General features: G+C 35.5%; 2 protein-coding genes across 2 annotated transcripts in view; one reads left to right on the forward strand and one right to left on the reverse strand.

Moving 5' to 3' along the window:
• Positions 1-22922, reverse strand: part of LOC139117739 (thrombospondin type-1 domain-containing protein 7A-like) — a 229674-nt gene that overhangs the window by 184490 nt on the left and 22262 nt on the right. The window lies entirely within an intron of this gene.
• LOC139117562 (dentin sialophosphoprotein-like) lies at positions 5403-21239 on the forward strand. Its single transcript, XM_070680788.1, has 2 exons — positions 5403-5685; positions 15497-21239. Exon 2 carries the CDS (start codon positions 15527-15529, stop codon positions 17744-17746), a length of 2220 nt encoding a protein of 739 aa, XP_070536889.1. The 5' UTR covers positions 5403-5685; positions 15497-15526; the 3' UTR covers positions 17747-21239.

The following is a 22922-nucleotide window of genomic DNA, read 5'->3' on the forward strand; positions in this document are numbered from 1 at the left end:
CAATTTTTTATCCAACATTTTTACATAGGCCTACAGACAATCTATACCTACAGGGGTTGACTGTGTACCTGAACTGTTTTCATCAGAGGGTAAACTGGTTATAGTTATACAAAGGTATATAGCTAGTAACAATTAATTCTATTTTATCCTTTACTATTACTAATCATGAATCAATACAAGTAACATTTCTAATCTTAATGCCTGGCGTGACACCAAAGGCTGAGCCCTATATAATAGTAGTGTTCAATAGAATGAAACAGTTATTTTTGATTCTATATTATCAAATACCTAAAGTGATGTCTAAATTGTGACTTTCAAGTAAGTTGACTGAAAACTTTCATTTTGTTTGGCAACTGCAATAAAGTGTTATGAAAGAGATTTCACTGCATGCACTGACGTGAATTGAAACAAATAGCTTCACATGTCTTCATGATGATCACACTATTAATAAGATTACAAACACAATATGATCATTACATACTGTATGTATACCTTTGTCTAATTAATTGCCGTGGAACAACAGTTCCTTGGAGTACTATCCGGGATAGCAGTTTGGAATATGATCATGATTTGTAATATGTCAGAACAATTTCAAAACTTTTTACCTCACTTGGAAACACAAAATGCAAAAACTTGTGTTTTAATAGCAATGGTTAATTCTTCTCAAAGTGGTGATCAATCAGTCAAATTACAAACAGATGTATTCTTAAAGATCTTCCTAATAAAAAGAGCATATCATTAAAAAATTTACAAAAAATGTTGAAAACCACAAATACAATGATACTCAATGTGACAGACTGCAGCACCACTTATACCATACACCAACAGCACTAAAATGTATGCATTTTGTGTTCAATTAACTATTAATAAATTTACACAATTCACAACTGGACTGAGATCTTAGTGTTTAGTACGAGACTGGAAATTTATAAAGTTACTCTGTCTTTGTTGGGTATTTAAGAGTAATTGGGGGATAAGGTGGTGAACTGTATGGTCAGGTTACAATACACCATCAGTAAATTTCTTACATATATTTTGTCTTCTGTCTTCTAATGAAGTTAGATCTAAAAGTATTTATGTCTCTCTATACATGACAAATGGGTGAATGATTTTGAAAGCCCTCTTCTGAAGTTTTACTGATTGAAATCTTTGTTTTTCTGTTTAACTACCTTGCCATACAATACAGGTGTATTCCAATGTTGATCTCACAAGTGAAATGTAAATGGGCTTCATATCATGATCAGTAGCACAAAATCTACATAGCACTCGTCAAATGTTTTGATGCTTGACTGACCATTTCTTCAACATGTTTTTCCCACTTCAACTTGCTCTTAGTGATCATCCCAAGACTTTTGAAATTTTCCACAGTGGCAAGGTTTATACCATTTTATGAAAGCGGGTGAGGCTTGGTCAACTGTTTAGTAAAACTTTACACTTCTTTCAATCTAAATTAGTGTTATTTTTGGCTGACCATTCACTAATGTTGTCCAGAACTGATCGCAAAAAAGGTTGAGCTGGTACTCTTGAAGGAAAAGACTTGGATAATGTACTGTCATTCATGAAAACATAATAGGAGCATTGAATGCACTCCTGGATGCCATTTATCATTATTGTGAGGAGCTGGAGTGGAGGACCTGCCGACTGAGTTTGGTGGATTACTAAAGTCTTCAGACAATAAAACAGACTCTTAAACTTCTTGAGGTAAATGCCAGGGCATAAAGCAAACTACTCAACTAAGTTGCTGTGTATCACTTCATGCATTTGGTGTGCAAAATATACTCTCGTCAGCTGTACACTGCAAAATATTGTGAAAGTTACCCATAGAATATCTTGAGACGAGAGGATTATGAGTTCTCTGCAATCTACCTGTAATGTCATTTACTGGCACAGAAACCCAAGTTTCAATATTTATTGTCCCTTTCAATTGGCCGAATATATTAATTTTATCTTATTATATATTAACATACAATACACCAGGGTTTTCTCTCAACTGTGCGATTGTCTGCCCTGAAAAATTTACTGATAGCGCGGAAATCGCGCACAAAAAAAGCAAGCAAAGACCTCCCCATGTATGAGGGTGATGCAAGTGTTAGCGTAGCGACCTGTGAATTTGCTGTTGTTAGTCATACTTCCTTGGAAAAGACAAACTATCCCTGTCATGATCAGCTTTGGTGACATGCATGACATGAAGTATACGCATCAAAAAGAACAGCCAAGTACACAGGCGCTTGGCACATTGCTGGGATAATAATCGTATTTAATATGTAGAATGTCTATATTGAACTTGATTATTAAATAAAAGAATCACCGTACGTAATATTAGTATAGGCCTATAGGCCGACATGTTGCCTGGCGAATGGCTATGGGTGCCTGGCTCGGGCCCGGCGAACGCACTGCATAATCATCAATGTGTAGAATGTCTACATGACTTGATTATTTATTAAAGAATAACGGTACGTGATATTACTGTACATGTCGGCTAGCTTAACCGAGCGGCTGTAGAGCTCTGCAGGGCTTGGGCCCGGCTTTGGCCCGTTGTCCACTGCTGCACATGTAAACAGACAGGAAGGGAAGGTGTGAAAGCTTTTCACCGCCCGATTTCATAAATCAGCGAAATTCACGAACTCTGAGCGTTTCCGGTGATAAAAACTGGTCAACGGTCAGATGGTTGCATAAAAAATCGATCATGGCCTCTTTTGCCTAAAATCATACCTTACCCTATGCTACTGGCGAGAAATCGTCCTGAAATCGGCTGGGCACACCAACCCAGCGCCGGCCATTTTGAATAAGCTGCATGCAATGTATGCGCGCCTGCATAGAACCCTTGGCAGATGACGTCATTGCTCTTCTCTCATTGGACCCGTACATTGCAAGCAGCTTATTCAAAATGGCCGGCGGTGGGTTGGTGTGCCCAGCCGATTTCAGGACGATTTCTCGCCAGTAGCATAGGGTAAGGTATGATTTTAGGCAAAAGAGGCCAGTCGATCGATTGTTTATGCAACCATCTTACCGTTGACCAATTTTTATCACCGGAAACGCTCAGAGTTCGTGAATTTCGCTGATTAATGAAATCGGGCGGTGAAAAGCTTTCACACCTTCCCTTTCTGTCTGTGCAGCAGTGGACAACGAGCCAAGCCCTGCAGAGCTCTACAGCCACTCGATTAAGCTAGCCGACATGTACAGTAATATCACGTACCGTTATTCTTTATTAAATAATTAAATCATGTAGACATTCTACACATTGATGATTATGCAGTGCGTTCGCTGGGCCGAGCCAGGCAGCCATGGGTACAATGCCAGTCAATATGTAGGCCTATAGGCCTACACTAATATCGCGTACGGTGATTCTTTTATTGAATAATCAAGTCGTATATAGACATTCTACATATTAAATACGATTATTATCCCAGCAATGTGCCAAGCGCCTGTGGCCAAGTATGTATTTACCGTTTAGTCTCCATGGATACAAAGCAATTTTATGTTCATGGTTTGAAAGCGGTAAAGTTTGAAAGCAGAATTTGAAACACTGTATCGATGGAAAGTCCAGCTTTAGCATTGTGTGGCACGCTGCAGTGATGATCGATCTCAACCGTAATAATGACACACAATCGTTTGATTTTCAGAGATTATTAACCCCTAAATTTAGCCCAAATCGTATGCAAGGAAACAAATACGTCAAAGTCTGAGTCAGGAAACCTGTTGTTGACAAATCGACAGAGGATAGAGAGCAACCGAGCACATCACAAACTAACAAATACCATGATGTCGATGTTAGTAAGGGTACTGCATGCGACATAGACAACAAAACTGAACTGAGTGACTATCGATATCAGACTGATATCAGGAAAGCACTTCCTGGGAAGGCAAAATCAACATCAACAGTAACGGCCCCCAAAATGTCAAGTTTGCCCCCCTAATTTTGATGAATGGGGCAGAAATTGCCCCTTCAATGAACGTGCAGAGAAAACACTGATAAGCAGACATTATCTAATCATATATTGGTGTCGGACTATGTATAGAAACTACCTAATCATATACTAACATGATACTTTACATAACAAAAGCGTTACCTAATCATCAGTCATATATTGATACCATGTTACAATATAAAGGCAATACATAATCATAATATTAACATTACCTGAGTGTATATTGATACCATGTTACAATATTTAATATCATGTTATAATAATAACATAATAATAATAATATTTTATTGCTTGCTTGTAAAGATAGGATTTACATCACATTTGTGGCAATAAAAGTGAAACACCAAAATAAGTTACAACTTTTCTCCAATAAAGATAAAGTAATACAGTATACTAATAGTAGCTAATAATAAATATAACTAGGTATTTCTTTGTTTATATAAAGTAAAAATATAATCTGCAAGCCGTTGGCAACTCTTGTTTTATTAGTATGCTGATTTTCAGTTGTATCATTTGGGAGATTAATTTTACTGAAAAAGTGTTTTCTTTGATGTTGAACTGTGTATTTCTGACAGACTGATAAAAAGTGCATTTCATCTTTAATATTGTTACTGTAACACTGATTGCAGTATCTTTCAGTAATTTGGATTTTTGGAACAGTGTGTCTCCCTTTTCAACTGCTAGATCATGCGAGGTTTGGTGGGTAATTTTCTTTTCTTACCTTGTAACTGTGTAGGGTTTTAGCCCTAGCGTACCGTACTGTGTGTTACCGGCGGCCTTGTATAACGCCGGGAACACACAGCACGGTACGCAGGGCTATGGTTTTAATCTAAGAGGATGTTTTCCTTTGGCGTACATTCTTAGTTTCCTATTTTCATCAGTGATCAAATAATGTTATGATGTTACATATACCAAACGTGAACTGAAAGAAGACATCGCCATGATGGAGGACGTGGAGCTCCATGGCTATTTATACCTACCACAAACAAGCGACTGTGCAGCTGTGTGGGCTTGGTCGAGTTACACTTGTAGCTGTGGGTCCATAGCTGTGGTGTTTTCGGACGGGATTTCCACCTTTTACGGGCTGGTTTTGACTTTTCCGATTTTTAACCCCGCCACCACATCGGAAAAGTCAAAACCAGCCCGTAAAAGGCCGAAATCCCGTCCGAAAACACCACAGCTATGGACCCACGCGCCACGTACAGCGAGTTACGATCCTTGCTTTCCGAACGATCGACGTCCAATGGAGCACGGTTCCTCCACAAAAGTGGAGATTATCGTGACAGTCTGATACTTCTCTGTTACAGTAATGCCTGGCTAAACATGCTAAAGGCACTAAAAGAGTTCGTGTTGAGCATGACAACATAGGTATACAAGGACAGCACATCAGTGTAATGTTGACATGAGTTACGTTAGTACCACGAGTTCTCCCGAAAAAGTCTCGTCTACAAAGCACGTGATTTGGTTACCGGAAGCGAAGCTGTTGTGCCTCGAGAAGAAGCTCTGCCTCTCGCAGATCGTGATCAGTGAATGCAATCCCAATCGTACATATCCACAGAAAATCTGCTATTTTCTTGTATTTGCCAGGCTACATCTACGCTGTTTCCGTAGCTCTTGAAGATGTAGCGTGAAATCGGTCAACGCCTTTTCAGCGTCGTGATATTTGAATTTTGCATCTTCATTGCGGTTTACCGTCGGTCGAAGACCTCAGCTATACAGCTCTGAGAACTGGACCGCGTTATTGTGTGCATTGCAGGTAACTAGTTATGGTATCGCAGATTCTCATATTATTTTCGAGTATAGTGTTCCTAATTTCGGTTTCTATATTATTTTGTTTTGCTCCGTAAAATTTATAGCATTGGCGATCTGTCTGGTTGTATCCCTAGTCTTAGCGTTTGTTACCCATCATCATCTGCTATTTTTAGCTCATGTACAACTCACAAACATGGTTACCCCACAAAAGACGTGGCTCAAAATAGCACAAGTTGACGTGATTTCATTACATCGCGAATGTTTGCATCCGCATACGATCGACGCGAGAGTTGTCAATTAACACGAATGTTGTTGAGTTCGCCTCGTTTTTGTGCTGGCTTGAGTCTTCGATGACAATAACACAAGCATTCAGCGCTCTTACATGACTGCGAGCGCGAGCGGCGACGCATCCAGTCAGTGCATTGTCGTTTGCATATAACGGACTGCTTATTCAAATCAAAGAGGCTCCATTATATAACCGTTCGTATGCATAACTTGTCATGATTGATTGTTATAAATGTATAAGTGTACGTGTATTCCTCTTGTTATGACTGCCCTGGTCTGATTTGAAGAGTTCAGAACGATTTCGTTCTGTAATGCATTGTATGAAAACTGTGTTCCCGGAAGTACAAAACAGTACTTAACAACAGAATTGGGATAGAGTAGCTCTGTGAGGCAGGGAGATTCCTACAACACCTGGTGTCAGATATATGCCCTTTAAGGTTGTTGAAATTGGACATCGTGCAAACTTACAAATGTTTGCCGCTCTGATATGTGATTGTGACTCAGAAATACCGTATCAGATGCACATATATACACACACACACACACACACACACACACACACATATATATATATATATATATATATATATATATATATATATATATATATATATATATATATATATATATATATATATATATATATATATATATAAATAAACAGATTACTTCAAGTACAAAGTAATGAAATCTATTACTTAAGTTTCATGCATCTATCTGAGGATTGCAAGATGCATGAAACTTAAGTAATAGATTTCATTACTTTGTACTTGAAGTAATCTGTTTATTTATAACGCTCTGCTTTTTGCATTGAGCACTGTAATTTCCCTCGAGGACATCTGTATACTTCGATATATATATATATATATATATATATATATATATATATATATATATATATATATATATATATATATATATATATATATATATATATATATATATATATATACAAGACTTTTTTTGCACCTTGAAAGTTTAAGGTAACTAATTTTTCCATAATCCAGAACAAAATTTGGAGTCACCTTTCAAGTATTTTGGTTATTGCCTGCATTCCTGGGTTATTGATGGGATTTTGTCCAAATGAAGTTTGCACTGCCCAAATCATGCAAATGAGCCTAAACATGTGAAAATGATCAAAAATTATTGACTCAAGAACCGTTGTTTTGATTGCTTTCAAAATTAGTATGCTAAAACCTTAGGTGAACTTTATACAGTTTTATGTATATTATAAAGACATCTTGAATTTTGTATTTTTGCTGAATTTTTTGATTAATTTCCTCATTTTAAGGAAAAAATCATCTTCTCTGAAACTGCCAGTGCAATTGCTCTCAAATTTTGGTTCGATATTTGCAAGGGTATTACTCTTCTAATTTGTTGAAATTACAACTAAATTTTGACTCAAGTTTAGTCGCTATATATTCACAGACATCATATGCAAGACTCATGACAATGAACACCTGAAAAATGGCAAAATTATGGGATTTTGGAACCAAACACAGCATGTCAGATCAGTAGCATAGCTTTTTAACATTTGTATAGATTTACGATAATCCAGATTTTATAGGGGATGTTCCTGTTTAAGCAGGAAGATATCAAAACTGCTTTGCATAAAGTACTGGTACCTGTGAGGGATAAATACATTACCAGAAACTTAGCAGCAGGTACTCATATATCGTGCAATTTTATATGTCAAACTATATTTCTGAAATTTTCAGGAAAAATTCATACTGTGATCGATAGTCTGTCACAGAATTTCCCGTAAGGTAATGTGAAATGCAGCACAAAGTTTATGATCATGTATTTGTTACAAAAATTAACGTCAAATAAACAACACATATCATATATACATAGGAGTACAGTTATAGTATGTAGGCAGTTGTGAAAAGCAATCAGAACTAACAATACTTTGAAGATGTTAAGGTTTAGATGTTTGCTTACATCATTGTAAATCCTAGAGTTTAGTTTTCGTTGTCACTTCTCAAAGAGCTCTTAATATCAAATTTGCACCCTTAAAAAATCTATTGGAAGTTTGTGAGACTTTATAGCAGTGCAAGTATTGTTTACATTTAAAATGGTGTTATTCAGAAGTAACAAATACTCCCACATATTACTAAGTGACTTCACATGAATTAATTAAAAAAAGTTGTACCTTGTCTAAATGTTGTTAAATCTTCACAAAAAAGGCTGCATTAGCATCATCATCAGCATCTTGATGTAAACCGAATAATTTTCACATGTGTACAAGGGTAACCCTTTACTTTTGTTACAGTGAGCAAATGCTACTTTCTGAATTTAGTTTTGGTTGAATGGGGATTTAGTTGAATTTGTCTGCTGATGACCATTACATCCATGGTTTATCCTTTGATTTGATTGTTTTGAACTGAGCCTGATAAATAATTCAAACCTACATGTATATCTAGATGAGATAAGAGAATGCAAACTTTGTTGGGAAGTTGAAACACTATGCTATTTCATTGTAGGCCAGGAGCTGAACTTTTGATTATTTTTGCTCATACTCTGTGGCAAGTTCTTGCTCTACTCCCCAAAGCATGATAAAACACCTACTACTTGGCAGTCAGCATCTTCATGAATAAAATACACTGTTACATATATTGTTTAAAACATTAGAATTTAGTCTCAACCAGAATTCTGTCAACAATATCTATGCAATGTACACGTGTAAAGGTTGAGCTAACAATTTCAAGTTTCTGTTCTACTCTTTGCATGGATCACAACATGTGGAGAGTAGAACAAAAATTGGTTATGTCATAACCCCATTAGCTGTATCTTTTGGCATTGACTTGCCCAAAAAAATAGCTTCCAATCTTGAGAGAGATGATTTGGATTCCCTGTTTAAGCCATATTGTCTTTGAAAATGTCAGTCTTCAAATCGTTGGTGCTGAATTTGGTAAATGAATTCACTTGTTTACAGACATGTAGATGTAGTGGCCAGGCCATATTTGAGTTGCAACTAAAAATTAATTAATTGTAAAAATCTAAGTTTTGTGTTTGTTGTCAATGTTTAAATAATGTTCTGTGTTCACATTTTAGTTCAGTAAGCATATTTACATGAGTTGTGTTTTATTTCAAATTATCTTATCAAAAAATATAAAGGTAATGGCTTTAAAAACAGAATTAGTGCAAAAATCATCAAAAGTTCCAACTGGTCCTTTGAGATGCCAGTGTGACTAGCAATTGGACATGATCTTACACTGACTGTGGTATTAGTAATTTTCCGCCTGTAATATACTAATGCTAAGATAGGCCCTTTTAACATAAGTGTCAATGTTAGAACCACTTGAGTAACATATACATTAAGATAATTCATAGAGCAGCCTAGTAAATATTTTGAACATTTGCTTTAAGAACTGCCTATATGCAGAACATTTTGACTGGAAATTTGCCATGCTGACATTTTCACTTTTTGTCATCTTTCAGGTTTACTTATTATACTGTCCTGACCGAGTGCTGTGTATCCTTACTTGTTAAGAATTGCCCGGTCCCATGCAATGGATTTATGTTTTACAATAGTCACACAAGTTTTGAATTTTTGCTCTTCATGTTTGATGCCACATATATAGAAATAATTGATTTTAAATGCCAAAAAACACAAATTTTAATATATATGTAAGAGCAAAAGTGCTTCTGCAGGCAGTTATACTTTCTATTTTGGTGTAATTCACACTGTAGAGGACTTGTGTAGTGGCTCATGCTATACCGTTATATTGTACATTGTACCAAAATCTGATGTACCTGCCTGTGCCTGTGTTCTACTGACTCAGTACCTGTATGCATGAAAGATGACATGATGATGGTACAAACGAACCAATGTTATAACCATGTAGGGAAATATATCTATTAGTATTACATTACTTTTCACATTGGCACACAAGTTTTTGTTTGTACCATGGTCCAGTAGAATTGCGGGTTTAACCTATTGGAATGCATGTATACATATAGATCCATATTAAATCTTTGTACATGATTGTCCCACAAATACCAGAGGGTTAGTCATATTATATAGATTTTTCAGATCAAATGCCTTACCTGCATGTATATAGTAATTATCAAATTTTTTAAACATCAGCAGCCCTTCACCGAAACATACCATTAGACTGTCTCATAGTCCCCGGTTGGTTAGATTTCTTATGTTCTAATACACATGTTGATGTGCTGTAAATGGTCTGGCCAGCCCAGACAAAACACGTCGTGAAATCAGCTTACATGTACTTTAGCTTTAAAGTTAAAATGACCACAATGCATAGCCAATGACAGGCTGACAGAATCTAAAATTCAAGACCAGCATCAAACACTGATGTTTTTCAAGATACAAACTGATGTGGTCAAGTGGTAATAGAAACAAAGCACATTGTACATGTATTACCATGATGCTTGTGGGCCGATCAGTTTGTTTTGTGTTAAAATCAAATTTGTTGATGTTAGCTTATCCCCTCACCAAAAGCCAATTTCTCACAAGATTTTACTGTGAAGGGACGATAGCTGTAGCGTTTGGTAAAATATCTGTACTTTTGTCGCTGAAAATTGGCACATACTTTTCCCTGAGTATGTTAGAATATGAAGTATCTGTCCTGCAACTTACAAGCCTAATGCATTATGTTCAGTATGCAATGTTATTGATGATAAATTAATTCTAATCTGAACAAGGATTCACTTGTCAACAACAATGTTGGACATTACACATGTAGACTCTGTTGACAAGCTGACGGCTAAGCTTTGACATGGCTGAGTTACTAACATTTTATGAAGAGAGCAAATAAAATGAAAAGTATTCATTAACCATTTCATCACTATGGTTTGGCCAAAATTATTGATGGTGAGGGTGGACCTGTTTACAGGGAACTGGAGGTAAAACTTGTGCATGTAAAATTTACAAACTGCAAGGTTTGAAAGAGACAGTGATGCAGTACAGTGTATTCATATTGACAATTAGGGAATATCATTGAACTTAATTTTGGGTTGCTATGCAGTCTTTCTATTATTGTTGTTGTCATAAAAACTAACAGTGGAGTTATATTTGACTGTTTACATAAAATTATTTAACAGAAAGGAGAAATTGAGATGTGATTAGTAGATCTTGACCTCAGCTGTTTGTACCACTTACCCATAAATCATTGCACACTAAGTCTGTATTGATGGACAAAAGAACAGTCCCCTGTATTTTTAGTGGTAAGAGTCCCTTTCAAATGTTACTTTTTATTCAGAAAATTGTAGTAAATATGGCAAAAGTTTTGATTTCAAATCTTTGTTTGCATATTTTTGACAACCAAAATGGTTTATCTGAAAGCAAGAATACATGAAAATGATCAGTATTTTCTGAATGGTCATGCCAGTGATTGAGTTGATTTGATTTTGTGAAGGTAACTCAGTTTCTCTGTTTGTTAGACTTTTGTTAGTACTGTGCCTTTCCATAGACTGACCTACATTTGAATAGATCTTGTTGCCATGGAAAGGGCTGATTTGGATATTTTTAGTCATTTGATGAGATTATTGAAAAGAGACGATCAACAACTTCAAATACCAAAAGTTCATAGTATGTTATGGAAACAAAAATAACTAATATGGATATTGCATACATCTATAAAAATTTGGAAAGTACTGTCATGGAAAAAAGGAGGTCTGTTTGGTATTGTAATTATTTGTCAAAATAATTGGAAACACCCAGAAAAGCCCTCAGTACCAAAATTTATCAAAATGTATGTAGTGTATGTTCAGGAACAACACTTACATTGATTTTATATATATAATGAAGGAAATAGGGCCTTGGGGCACTTTGGCAGAGCAGACGTTTTGAGCAAAAATGGTATATATGTCAACTTTGATATGAAATACTCATTAAGTAGGAACACTTATACATAAAACTTGCATTTAAATGCTCACGAAAGTTGTAATACTTTTCGTACTTTCTTTCATAGCTTTTAGCTCTGCTGTCAGCGACATGGAGCTTATATGATATTTCAAGGTGTTGAGGCGTCCTGCATGCTTTGTCCAGCGTCAATCAACTCATTACATTCCAAGCTTCTACTTTGAAACAGCCAGTCAGATTCCTTTAATATTTGATGTACAGGTCCCTAGGGATGACCTTATTCAGATATGTTCAAAGTGTGATGATATGCTAACTTGTATATTTGAGGCTAATTTTGCTATTTTTTTGCATTTTTTTATTATTTTTTTATGTTTGGTAGACATGTTCTTAGGGATGATCTTAATGTTACATTGTGTATTTTGCAACTATTTTTCCCATTTCTTGTCAGGCCATCCTGAATGAGCTATCAAAGATTTCCACCTTCATCAACACTTGTCACAAAATACTTATAAACACAGCGGAGCTCTATTGACCGTTATGTCACTTGTTTGGAAATTTTCATTTTGCTTTAACAAACTCCCATTACTTACATTTTGTAAACTACCCTAATAGACTTATATTTCTTCCTGGTGATTTTTTGTCGAAATAATAATTTTTAACCAATATTGCTAAAAAACAGTCAAGGTCTATCATTCAATTATCCTTTTTTAGTTACTATAGACTATAGTTTACAGAAGCTATTGGGATGGGTGTCCGTCCAGCGTCAGTCTGTATGTATGTATGTATGTGTATGTATGTACGTGTATCATGTATGTCCATTTGTGAGGATGTCTGTCCACTCAAATATTTTGAGAACCGCATTACTTACAGACGTGATATTTCTTGTGTAGATACAAAATATGATGGTGACAAACTTCTGTTTTTCGTTTTTGATATTGTCAAAAATATTCAAATTAGCTCAAAAAGGCTGTTTTTGGAGTAAAATCTTCTTCATAACTGCTGGTCAGACAGCTTTGATATTTGTTATACAGGTCCCTAGGGATGACCTAAGGTAGATTTGTTCAAATTGTGATGAAATATGCAAATTTGTATTTTTAAGGCAATTATTGTCATTTATGGTAAAAAAATAATTAAAAATCTTCACAACCGCTGGTCAGACAGCTTTGATATTTGAGATATAGGTCCCTAGGGATGACCTATTTCAGATTTGTTTAAATTGTGTAGAAATATGCAAATTTGTATTTTTAAGGCAATTTTGTCATTTTTGATCAAAAATTGTTTCACAAAAACCACTTGTCTTATTGCTTTGATGTTTAGTATACAGCTTCATAAGGATGATTGAAATGTGATATATTCAAATTATGATGTAATCTACAATGTTGTATTATTGGGGCAATATTTGCCATTAACTTCTTGTCTGATAGCTTTGATATTTGGTATACAGGCTCCTATGGATTAACTTAACCCTTTGAGCCCGGCTCGGACAAAAATGTCCGCATGATGTCATAGGTCACCAGGGGGTCAAGGTGCAAAGGGTTAATGTGATATATTGAAATTTTGGTGAAATCTTCAATTTTGTACTTTTTGGTCAATTTTTGCCATTTTAATCAACCTTCGTTTCTTGAAAGTTACTCATCTGATAGCTTTGATATTTGAGATTATGATGAAATCTTTACTTTTATATTTTTGCAGCTATTTTTGCCATTTTTCGTCAGGCCATCCTGAAATGAGCTATCGTAGATATCCACCTTCAGCAACACGTGTCACAAAAAGTTATTCTCTACATAACACAGCGGAGCTCTATCGGCTGTTAGGTTGCTTATTTCTTCAAAACAGCTGGTCAGTCAGCTTTGATATTTGGTATACAGGTCCCTTAGGATGACCTTATTGAGATAATTTCATATATACAGTCTGGAAGTACTTAATTTTGTATCCATGTCTATCGTAGCTCCAGGGACATTGGCCCTATGTTTGTGGAAACAGATTACTTTTGTCTAATAAGAACCACTTTATTCATATTATGGGAAGTAATGACTCCAAAATGGTGAATTTTATCTTTTCCTCATAAAATGTGCAGGGAGATAATTTCATAAATTTGCAACTTTCAGAAGACTGTAACTTTTGAGCTTGTAAACACATTTTTATCAGGTTTGAAATTTTATTCTTCTCTTGAATTGTACTGACTGAGGTAGAACAATGAATTAAAATGAATTAAAGCAATATTTTTACTATTTTTTTGTCTGGTATACCGACTTTTACGCTGTTGGCCTTAGCCAGTGTCTGTGTACATATATGTTTGTGTCTGTCTTTAGGCATGATATCTCAAAATCCTTTCCTCCAGTGCTGGAATAGCTCCCAAATTCTGCTTTTCTACAACTTCCAAAACACAGAAGCACATTGAGTTCACATCGGGTCTTTGTTAACACGTATGTCTCAATTGATGATCACAAAAGTGTTTCAATGATTGATATAAAATATTGACTTCATAGCAGTGATGATGGAAAACCCTCAACAGCCAAAGTTTCCTTGTCCAAGAGCTTGACCATTTTAGATATTGTACTCACTACAGTCCTACATTTTTTCCCACCCACCTGTGAGGTGGCCGCATGTTTTTGATGCCTTATTTTGCGTATTCATGCGTTTGTCTGAACAATTTGTTGTCAACATATCAGCTAGTCTGCTTCCCCATCTGGAAGTGTACTGCATCAGAAATTATGCAATTTTTTCTATTTCAAATATATGACTTGCACTTGCACTCATCTACCTTCATGTGTTTTCTTCGGTTCACTGATAAACATGTCATATCTGGTATGTGCTGATTGCAAATCTTGTATGTATGCTGGGGGTGGGATTCGCAAGTATGAGCAAATACTAAAACACATCAGTCATAAGTACTGGTATATCGTCAAAAGAACCGTACACTTGCCAACTGGTATTATGCTTTGTATGTTTTCCATGCCACTTAAATTTATCAGGTATGTTAGAGGCCAGAAATTGATAGTCTGCACCTCAAATCTGCGCTAGCACACTTCAATCTGCGCTCCCATTCTGTGCTCTCAATCTTCACCCCTATTCTGTGCTCTCGATCTGTATCCCTATTCAGCGCTTTCAATCCATGAATGTTTTGATTTTAGTTTTGTAAGGAAACTGCAGCGATATAGCTGCCTGCCAGATCATAAGGCATGGTTTAGTGTCAAAATTACTGTTGGATATCTAGCTCAAATCTATAGTAGCTCTCATGCCATTGGCACTATTTTTGGTTCACACTGAGAGTCTCCATGTTAACAATTGTTTGGCATTAGGTAACAATTCATGCCCATACCGTTATGGAAGTACCCTGGCAGAGCACATTATATGACCCTGTCCAGTGTTAATAGAACTTCAAAGGAAATACTACACAATAACATTACAAATCAACATTAAAATATTAATTGTAACTGTATTTAATTATCTACCCAAAATATTCTTGTTCCCCAAAGCCTATCAAATTTTGACATCAGAAACATTGCATGGTTGGCAGTCTTTTCACTCGCAAGTGTAGTTTTAGAACACTCCAAAACTTGTGACACTTGATGTACCTATCTCAACTACTGTATAATATTATGGCTGATATTTTACATTACACGTCAATTGTATAATGACATGTACATTATTGATAAATAATACAGCATATCTACATTAATGCTTATTTGTGTATTTTCAGATTTCTAGGTGTAACACTTGAAGCCAATCAATGAAGAAACAAGGTGTTGTCATGTCACAACGGAGTGCAGTCACTGAGGTAACAGTCATTGATTCCCAGTTTGATAACTTCCGTGATTACATTGATATCATACAAGTTTATCATTGTCGGATTTGTGGCTATCACAGTCCCCTGCGACATGCAATAGCTAGTCATATGTCAGAGGTGCACTTCCCGAAAACCTGCTACCTTTGTCAACTATGTCAGTTTGTCTATGAAGACAAAGCACAGCTACGCCACCATATCACTACAACTCATGCAGCAGAGTGTTCAGATGAAGCAATGCGCTTTGAAGCAACAATCAACCCTCCAAGCATAATGTTACCACCAGGCTTTGTTCCCAATGGCATTCCGTATTCACAGTTACGACACTATGGGAATGCTGCGCCATCTATGGTCATGGCTACAAATGACAACAATCTCAATGGCAGGGAAGGAAGTGCACTTCAGTGTGATGGCTTACAAGTACATAATTTTTCAAGTGGTGATGTAAACTGTGCAGCTAGAGTGAGTGAAAATCATACCCATCTACCTGCTCCCTGTCATCCTGAAGAGGGTTATATGCAGCAAGTTGTCAATAAAAGTGTGGAGCAGAACATCTCTGTCAGTGTGAAAAAAGAACTCTTTCAGACAAGAGGCAAGAAGACAGAGGATGGCAGACAAGATCATCACACAAGCAGTTATGAGAGCCAGATTGATAATACCAGTGAAAAAGATGTGACAAAAAATCAACCAAGTGTTGAAAACCCAGAGAGTGATCATCCCAGCAGCTCTAATACAGACCAATTTGACAACAAAATCAGAGAGGATAACCAAGCCCATGAGAAAGATAATCTGGCAACCTCAAATACAGAGCAGGAGAAGCGAGAGAAGAGAAGGGGAAAAACAAAGAGCCGTACAAAACCATCACTCAGTGCTGTATTGACCAATCTTGCTGCCCAGCATGTACAATCAGAGATTGATACTAATAGTAATAGCCGCAAGAGAGAGTCAGTGGAACAAGAAAGCACTAGTTCAGAAGGAGATTCTGATAATACAGGAAAGAAAGATGATAGTGATGGCAATGTCAACAAATCTAATGGTGGATACTCACCAGCTGAGAAAAGTCATGGAAATCACTCTATTTCTGGACATTTCATAACTTACAAGAAAGCACAGAGTAGTGGATTACCACCCAAGAAGATCAAATTGGAGGTCATTGAAAATCTCGGTTTAAGTCAAGACCAAAAATCTGCTGAGCCAAGATATGATGGTCCTTATAATGCTGATGGTAGCTTTGATTATTATTCGTTGACAGGGTGGAAGGCATATCAGTGTGATCTGTGCAACAAAGGCAAGCGAGGTAGACGAGTATCATTCAAAACTGCCCAAGAGCTTGCTGAACATGGCTACTTTGTACATGGTAAACCCATGCCATTACCAGTGCCACCTGACAGCAGTGTTCAAATGGGAATGATTGGAGACACAACTGCCCCTGTCAGATCTGATGCCCGTGTTCCTTTCAACATTTACCCAACACCAATGCCTTGGCCACCTCAACCAGCTCTGCATGTTACAGAAGGAAGTCAAGGAAGAGGTAGTTTAAGATCAGTACCAGTGTTAGATTTATCTGTACCTCCAAGTTTAAGTAGTACAGAAGGCGGAAGTGATGTCAATGGTGATGATCATAGCATGTCAAATGATCAGAATCACACGGCGCAGGTCAACGATGATGATGACGACTCACAGAGTGATGATAGCAGATCGACCGTGGCAGCTAGTGATTCCATGAGATTCATTCCATACCATACTACCAACAGTGACAATAAAAATGGCCAGGGAGAATTCATAACCAGTGACCCTCAAGAGCCTGCAGATTCTATTTACATAGGTCACAAGGTCAGAAAGACATTTTCATCAAGATTAGCTGCCCTACAGCGTGGTGAGATTTCCAGGAAGAAAGATCCAAAGTTTGATGAATCAATTATAAAGAACAGTTACAATGCAGATGGAAGTTTTGATTACTTCTCTTTGACAGGCTGGAAAGCATATAAATGTGAGTTGTGCAAGAAGAGAAGATTTAAAACAGCAACTGAGTTGGCAGAGCATAAACAAGCCATGCATCCAGGAATGGAAATGACTGATAACAATCCTGAATCTACCATGGATGAGCAGCCTTCACCAGTTGATGTTGAAAAGCTACCAACATCCGAAAATGAAGGGGCTGGATGAAAGGTTGTTGACAGAATGAGTGAGATAAAGTTTACACTACTACAGCTGACTGGTAGATTTCCAGATGGCAAGGTGACAGATTGTGCAAGGAAAGAAGAGGCCTTATGTAAGAATTGATATGACAATGTTGTACTTTGAAAATCAGGATGTGTGAATGCTATGACTCAGCATCATGGAAGACCTAATGTACAACAAGATAGGTGTACTTACTCAGCTATTCAGATGGGATGTCAGGATCGACAAGCTATTCAGATGGGATGTCAGGATTGACAAGCTATTCAGATGAGATGCCAGGATTGATAAGCTATTCAGATGGGATGTCAGGATCGACAAACTCTAGAATTTGGCAGTGTTTCAACCATGTCTCATGCAGACAGATTTCTTAAACACTAGGCCAACGGACAGATTTTAAAAACTGGTCTGTTTTACCTTTCTATGGATGGATGGACAAAAACATGAAGGAGTGGTTTCTGATTTATTTCAATCATGTAAGGAAAGTTATGTTTGAACTTTTTTGAAACAAAAAGTAAATTTTAAAAGAAAGTGTTTGTATTTTTACAAGATTACGTAATGTTGTAGATTTCATCTATCAACAGTTGTTCACTCAGTCTCTTTTCAAAGTTGACCAGAATCCTCTATTCAGAGGTATTTTTCCTCTACTTTTCTAATTTCTTTGTTTATCACTGTGTATCTACATGGTTTCAACATTGAAAATTTACATTCTTCTTAGATATTGTGCCTCATGAATTATCAAACTAGGTATGAAGTCATTTCCATACATCATTTTGGAAAATTGATAAAGTTTGATAGAAAATAACAAAGAAATGACATACTGAGTAAGATAAAGAGATTGTTTCAAAGTAAATTCCCATCTATATTGATTTGTATTTCTGCCAATTTAATCAGAATGCACTTTGACTCAAGTAATTTACATCAGGGAATTTTCCAAATTGTTCAGTAGAGAGATTAATGAAAACATTGTACAGTATGTTCTGGTAACATTAGTGAAAGAGGTATTATTATTATGGAATGTTTTCCAATATGAAAAAATGACCTTGATTGCAGTTCATAAGGCCTGTGTGAAGTCAAAGAGTTACTGTGTCTTCACCAGGCTGATATAATGAGTGACATCCATTGTTTGATAGTTGATAAATTCTACACTAATATAATGTATCTGTACTTCCAAATTATTCATATAAGATCCCCAGAATGATTCTTTTTATCTTGATTCTCTCTGAAATTTGTGTATTAAAATGTTTTCTATAGTTTGTGATCAACAATGAAATATATTTGAATGAGTGTTTTCAATTTTAATACTGTAGATTAATAGCCAAGATAAATGTTCTTTCATACATTGTTTTATATTCAAATAATCATGTAAGTTTAAAGTTACTTGAAAATTTTCACAAGTTTTGGTACTTACTTAGTTACTTCATTGTCAATGAGATTTGTACTTTGTGCCTTTGTTCATGTCATTCCTTCCCTTTTGTAATGATCAAATAATTTTTCATCAAAGATTTTTGCAGTCTTTTCTGGGAGAATTTACTAAAAAAAGTGAAACTGAATAGCTCAAAGTAGAGATATCTTTCAAAACTTTCTAAGAGCACTGTTCCCTAGACTTTCTTCCAAAGACTGATTACTGATGTACTGGTAGGGTAACATGTAAAGAGTTGAAATAAAGTCATGGAAATCAGAATAAAAGGCAAATTTCTGTATACAATCATGAAAGATACAATAGGGAACAGTAATTTGACTTTGTATCATCTTTAGTATGCAATGTCACAAAGAAGAAATTGAACATTCTTTGCTTTTCCAAATTGCTGCATGAAGGAGAGTGCTGGTTTCCATTCAACATTTTACAGACATTGAATGATGTAATATGCTCCCAGGGATGCAGTTTTTGAAAACAGAATCAGACTAATGATATTTTAGAAATGATTTTACAAAATTTGAATTGTTATAATATTGACTCTGGTATTTACAAGTGTAGTGTTACTCCTGACTGGAGCAGACATTGTAGCATACTTTTATATGTATAATTTTGTACTAACACAACATGCACTGTACATTTATTTTGTTGTATATCTTCATAATTGTTTGTTTGTATACAAAAGTTGATAGAACCATGACTGTTTAGACTTTTTTGTTAGCGTTTAGTTTATGCACATCATCATCCTGGTGGATTTTGTGTTTATTGATTGGAAAAAGGATACAAAGGAAGATTGATACATGCTTTCCTAGATGTCTACGTCATTTGTCATGAAAATGTGTAGATATTGTTGTAAAAGTATGTGATAGATTTGTCTGATCATGAGAAACATGGTCATATTAGGTAAAAATCAGAACAAACTATTGTATATAAAAATTGTTGAAAGAATTCAGTTTATGTCTTATCCAGAGTATCCTAAGCAGTAAAGCTGTAGTATGCATAGTGTAATGTGCATATGGATATCCTATGCAATACTTGAACCAAGTTATTATTATGCTGTACATATCTTTGTGATTATTAACTTGCCATTGTATACTGTTGAACATATCATTCATTATCATATCTTGAGAAAAAGTGAAGACATGATGACAACTAAAGACTTTCTGGTTTAATATTTTTCTATAGCTATTTAATTAATGACAAACTACATTTGCACTTCAAAGATAGAACTACTGACAACATCTTGTGATTCATGTGTTTTAGAATTCGTATGTATTTATATTTCACTGAGGTTGAGGAAGGTTCGGTTTTATAGATTGAGATTGTTGTGTATTGAAATCATCACAAAAAGATAATGTTTGTTTGCCTGAACACAAGTTGTAATGTTTTTTCTCTGAAACTATTCAGATAGCAATGACAGCCAGAGCAAAGTAATGTTGACAGATGAACCATTCAGTAAAATTAAGTTTTGTGATTTGGAACATGACCAACTTTATAAAATTGCAAACAGTGTTTATGTTTATTCATAAATTATGATATGTTGTTTTCCATGATGGCATCTTCATTCTCTGTTGACAAGGTTTAAAAATTGTAAGCATACATGTGTTAAAAATGTTGGCTGTGTAACAGTCTTTTTGTTTTGCTGAGTTTTTCAGTAATTTTTGGACAGCTTTAATGCCATCATATCTTCTCTGTTGTACTTTTATTCATTTATGCAGAAAACTGATATCCAATCATTATTGTTCGTTTTTGCCCAAGTTAATATATGATATATTGTATACTTTCACATTGTTCTTAATTTGTCTAATTTAGGTAATAGATAACAATTCAATATGTTTTGAAGTGTTCTATGAGAAAAGGAGCATATCTGGTTATCTCACAAAAATTAGATAGAAAAGATGTACAGCTTGATATGTATTGGTGAAGTGTAGTGTGGACCGTGGATTTCAAACTACACACAGTTGTTTAATAGTAGCTTGTATTCTGATTTATGGAGGTGAACATAAATTAGTGATGTTCTTCACTTTGGAAAAAATGAAGTTTTAAAGATTAACATGAAGACTTAAAAAAGATAGAAAAGATAAAGACAATGAAGGTGATGTGTGTAATTGCAACCACCAAGTAATATATAGTAGTCCATGAAGAACACCTTAATGAAATGTGCGAATTCTGAAATGTGCAGCAGAATAGGATTGTCAACATGACAAATTGGCATTATGGCACAACAGATGTATGTTGCTAACCTTTATCTTTGACAATGATGTATCTTTGCAGCATTGGTGTACTTTCACATTTCTTCTATTGATGAATTTTGTCTGATGAAGTGTTCATGCTCTCTGTCCCATTCTGTCTCTATCTGTCTCTGCCTGTCTTTCTGTCTGTCTCTCTTTCAATTACATACATACTCAGAGAAGATTGCAACTGAAATTGAAATTGCAGCTTTTGCCTGACATGATTTACATTGTTACTGAGAATGATTCTTTGTACTGTAAATTGGCACATAGTCTTTAAAGGTTTGTCCATTGTGTAAAGTTTTCTACAAGATGTCAGTTCCTTTCCTATAATTTTAGGGCAGTACTGTTTGACTCTTTGTCATCAGTGTTTTTCTGTTGTCTGTCATTCTAGTGCTGTTCAATTCACGTACTGTTCTTCAACAGTGTCGTATGTCAATCTTATAGACTATCTACTATTTACAAGACTATCTCTTGTAAACTTTTATTGAGAAACAAAAAAACATTCTCTAAGTTTGTCATAATTATTAATAACTTCATTTATTTTTCTACACTTTCTCAACTTAAATTATTTTGTAGGGAGAATAAATGTTGCAATTCTTGCTAGTTTCATGGCTGTGATACTTGGACGTATTATAGACAGTAAAAATGATACCATAAGTTTGGTAACAGTAAAACTAAAAAACTAGTGTCAGCAAAATGAAGTTACTCTATAATACAAAGTCATACAACTTTGATATCGTTCAGAAAATATCCTGTGTAGATACTGCCTTGTCAAATGTGCTGGTGTACTGAGACTAATGTTTGATAATGGTTCATTAATGGGACTGTGGTCTTTGTGACTTTATGGCATGGCTAAAATTAATAACATGTCGACTTGCTGCAAACATGAGAGCACAGGCATGTTTCCATGTATTGTGTTTCCCGAAAGGAGTCATGTTTATCTACATAATGAATGCATATTGTAATCTAACAAAAACATCAAATGAGTGAAATCAATGATGCACGGTGGAGGATTCATTGTATACAGAAAACTCACATTCAGTGAATTCAAAAAAGCTTCAAAGAATGGCTAATTATTTGCAATGTACGATTTTCTCTGTCTATAACAATGTAGGACAACATTATTTATTGAACTGTCTTATTCATTTTTAGTGTTTTCAAAGTGAGTATCTGTTCAGCTTCAGGTTGGTTGACAGTGTGGTCAGCAGATTTAGAAATATTTTGTTTGCATCCTTTGTCAAATTAAAGCTTCTCAAAACTTCTCCAATGTAAATTTGTGGGGCTAGTTTCTCATTTTGGTCAATAAATTGTGTTGCTCTCTTATTACCAGTGGTTTTAGACATTCAAAATTCACTGTGCAGCTTTCAAGATAGTCTCAGTTATTTTAATAGCCATGTCAAAATATGCATAATATTTGCATATATGAATATTAATAATATACTTTTTATTATTGTCCAACAAGCAAACACCCAATGGAGCAATGAGGAGTAAAGTGTCAAAATCGAGCTAAAAT

The sequence above is a fragment of the Ptychodera flava genome, chromosome 18, assembly GCF_041260155.1.
Source record: "Ptychodera flava strain L36383 chromosome 18, AS_Pfla_20210202, whole genome shotgun sequence".
NCBI classification, from domain to species: domain Eukaryota; kingdom Metazoa; phylum Hemichordata; class Enteropneusta; family Ptychoderidae; genus Ptychodera; species Ptychodera flava.

Bases quoted from the DNA above. Each gene is read 5' to 3' on its own strand.
- LOC139117562 (XM_070680788.1), top strand. From the start codon at position 15,527: ATGAAGAAACAAGGTGTTGTCATGTCACAACGGAGTGCAGTCACTGAG.